Source organism: Plectropomus leopardus, unplaced genomic scaffold (genome assembly GCF_008729295.1).
Source record: "Plectropomus leopardus isolate mb unplaced genomic scaffold, YSFRI_Pleo_2.0 unplaced_scaffold17105, whole genome shotgun sequence".
Lineage (NCBI taxonomy): Eukaryota > Metazoa > Chordata > Actinopteri > Perciformes > Serranidae > Plectropomus > Plectropomus leopardus.
This window is the reverse complement of record NW_024618394.1, coordinates 1-2,566: the sequence shown is the minus strand read 5'-3', so window position 1 is coordinate 2,566 and position 2,566 is coordinate 1. Positions and strand designations below refer to the sequence as shown.

Here is a 2,566-nt window from a genome sequence, read left to right as displayed (position 1 = left end):
TCAATGCTACATCAGTGCTACATCAGTGCTACATCAATGCTACATCAATGCTACATCAGTGCTACACAAGCTTAGCATTAATGCTACATGTAGCTTCACCAGATAAGCAGCATAAATGATCTTTTGTTGGTGATGTTTTTCTACAAGTTTGTTACAAAGATACAAACAGCTGCTGTAGATGAGCTGAAGTGGTGTTAATATTGTGTGTGTGTGTGTGTGTGTGTGTGTGTTTGTGTGTGTGTTTGTGTGTGTGTGTGTTTGTGTGTGTGTGTGTGTGTGTGTCTCAGGTGAGAGCTGAGATCACCAGTAAAGAGAAAGAAGAAGAAGACATGATGGAGAAAGTCCAGAAAGAGGCCAAGTATGACTGATGTCTTTTGTCAGATTAGTAGAAACGTCCAGTTGGTTCTCTACAAAAATATTAATGAATATAACCCGTGTGACCTCTGACCTTTGAGCTGTGCGTTGGGATTTTAGGAAAGACGTGGAGCCGGAGGAGAAGATCGAGTTTAAGACTCGTCTGGGTGAGTGTGACGGTGAAAAGGTGTGAAACTGGTGGTTGTGAAGTGTTCGTGTGGACGTCTCTTCAGCTGCGAACAGCATGATTACAGGAAACAGCTGCTCATCGATAGAAAGTTAAACGTGTAAAAAAGCTGCTGGAAACTTTCTGTATCTGAGGTGGAAAGTTTCACTTTAGATGAAACGTTTGTTGAAGGCGTTTAAATAAAGTTTAGTGAGTTTGTTTTATTCTAAATGTTGACAAAGATTTTTGTTGTAAATGAGTGTCGGCTGCAGACATCAGTTATCGGTCTCAGTATCGACTGATGATCTGCATCGGTCGACTGAGAATATAAATAATATATGATTATTATATAAATAATGTTCAGAAAATGAACACAGATTGAAGTCAGAACGTCTTTAGGTTTAAATCTTGATGTTTATTAACGTTTCTGTTCCAGGAAAAGATGAAATATTCAGAGAAAGAAGTTTTCCTCAATATTTCTGCTCTTCACATTAAAGGAGTATTCCCCTGAAGTTAGACTCTACACCTCCTCATCTCTCTCCTCCTCCTCTCTCTCTCTCCTCCTCCTCCTCCTCAGGTAGGAACATTTACCGTGTGGTGTTCAGGACGGGTCAGGTGGAGAGGAACGAGCTCTTCCTGCCGGGTCGGATGGCGTACGTGGTCGACCTGGACGATGAGTTCACTGACACCGACATCCCGACGACTCTGATCCGCAGCAAAGCCGACTGTCCGAGCATGGAGGTACCCACACTCCTCCTCCTCCTCCTCCTCCTGTTCTTCCTCCTCCTGCTCCTCCTCCTCCTCCTGCTCCTGCTCCTCCTCCTCCTCCTGTTCTTCCTCCTCCTGCTCCTCCTGTTCCTCCTCCTCCTGCTCCTGCTCCTCCTGTTCCTCCTCCTCCTGCTCCTGCTCCTCCTCTTCCTCCTGCTCCTGCTCCTCCTCCTCCTGCTCCTCCTCTTCCTCCTGCTCCTGCTCCTCCTCCTGTTCCTCCTCCTCCTCCTGCTCCTCCTGCTCCTGCTCTGTCTGTTAGACGTGGCGATGGCGGCGGCCTGCTAACGTGACGTCTGCGTGTCCCTCAGGCTCAGACGACTCTCACCACCAACGACATCGTGATCTCTAAGCTGACTCAGATCCTGTCCTACCTCCGGCAGGGGACGCGCCACAAGAAGGTGAAGAAGAAGGACAAAGGTAACCTCACCTGCCGGGAGACGCTCAGCACACCTGGAACATTTAGGAGTCGGGAAATAGCTGTAAAATTCCTTTCAGTCGCAACATTTTAACACGTAAAATCCCAAAACCTTGAGATGTAAAATTTTAGAATAAAAGTTCGCAGTGTCGCAATATTTACAGAATTTTGAAACTTAAAATTAGGAAAGTCACATTTCAGGACCAGAAACCTCCAGACTTTGAGACTAAATGTTGTCAAACTCGAAGTTTTGGACTTTAAGTCGTAGAATTGCGAGAATAAGATCTGGAGAATTTTGAGACTTTAGCCGGTAAAATGTTGAGTTGTGGGATTGTGAGACCAAAGGTTGGTGGTGTTTTAAAGGTCGTCCTCTGTACCCTGAGAGACAGAGTGTTTCTGTGATGATGAGGACAGTGGACAGTGGACAGGTCACTGACTGTTTGTGTTGTAGGTAAACTGGATGATAAGAGAGCTCCGGAGGCTGATCTCAGGTCAGTTCACACCATCACAACATGGCTCCTCTTCGTCTTCGTCTTCGTCTTCGTCTTCTGCGTTTGATAAAAACGCTCCATCACACCTCTTCTCTGCTTGTGTTTCAGTATCTTTGAGGACATCGGGGACTACATCCCGTCCTCCACCTCGTCCTCCAAACCTCCCAAAGACAAAGACAGACACCGCGAGAGAGACAGGGACAGAGACCGCGAGAGAGACAGGGAGAGAGAGAGAGACAGGGACAGGGAGAGAGAGGAGGACGGCAAGAGCAGGAGACACAGCTACTTCGAAAAACCACGAGGAGACGAACACCAGGTAACCAAAAAACATCAATAATAATAAAATATAAAAAATATATGGGGAGTATTATT

The 2,566-nt window shown here is 46.2% G+C and overlaps 1 protein-coding gene across 1 annotated transcript; it reads left to right on the top strand.

Annotated features, from left to right (window-relative positions):
- Positions 1–287: 287 nt before the first annotated feature.
- Positions 288–2,510, top strand: LOC121964768 (protein Red-like; the record flags this gene model as incomplete). The annotated part of the gene is made up of 6 exons (XM_042514959.1): positions 288–358; positions 475–521; positions 1,098–1,261; positions 1,597–1,705; positions 2,155–2,194; positions 2,303–2,510. Coding segments are annotated over 6 exons (639 nt in total), but the record flags the coding sequence as incomplete, so codon positions are not given.
- Positions 2,511–2,566: the final 56 nt, after the last annotated feature.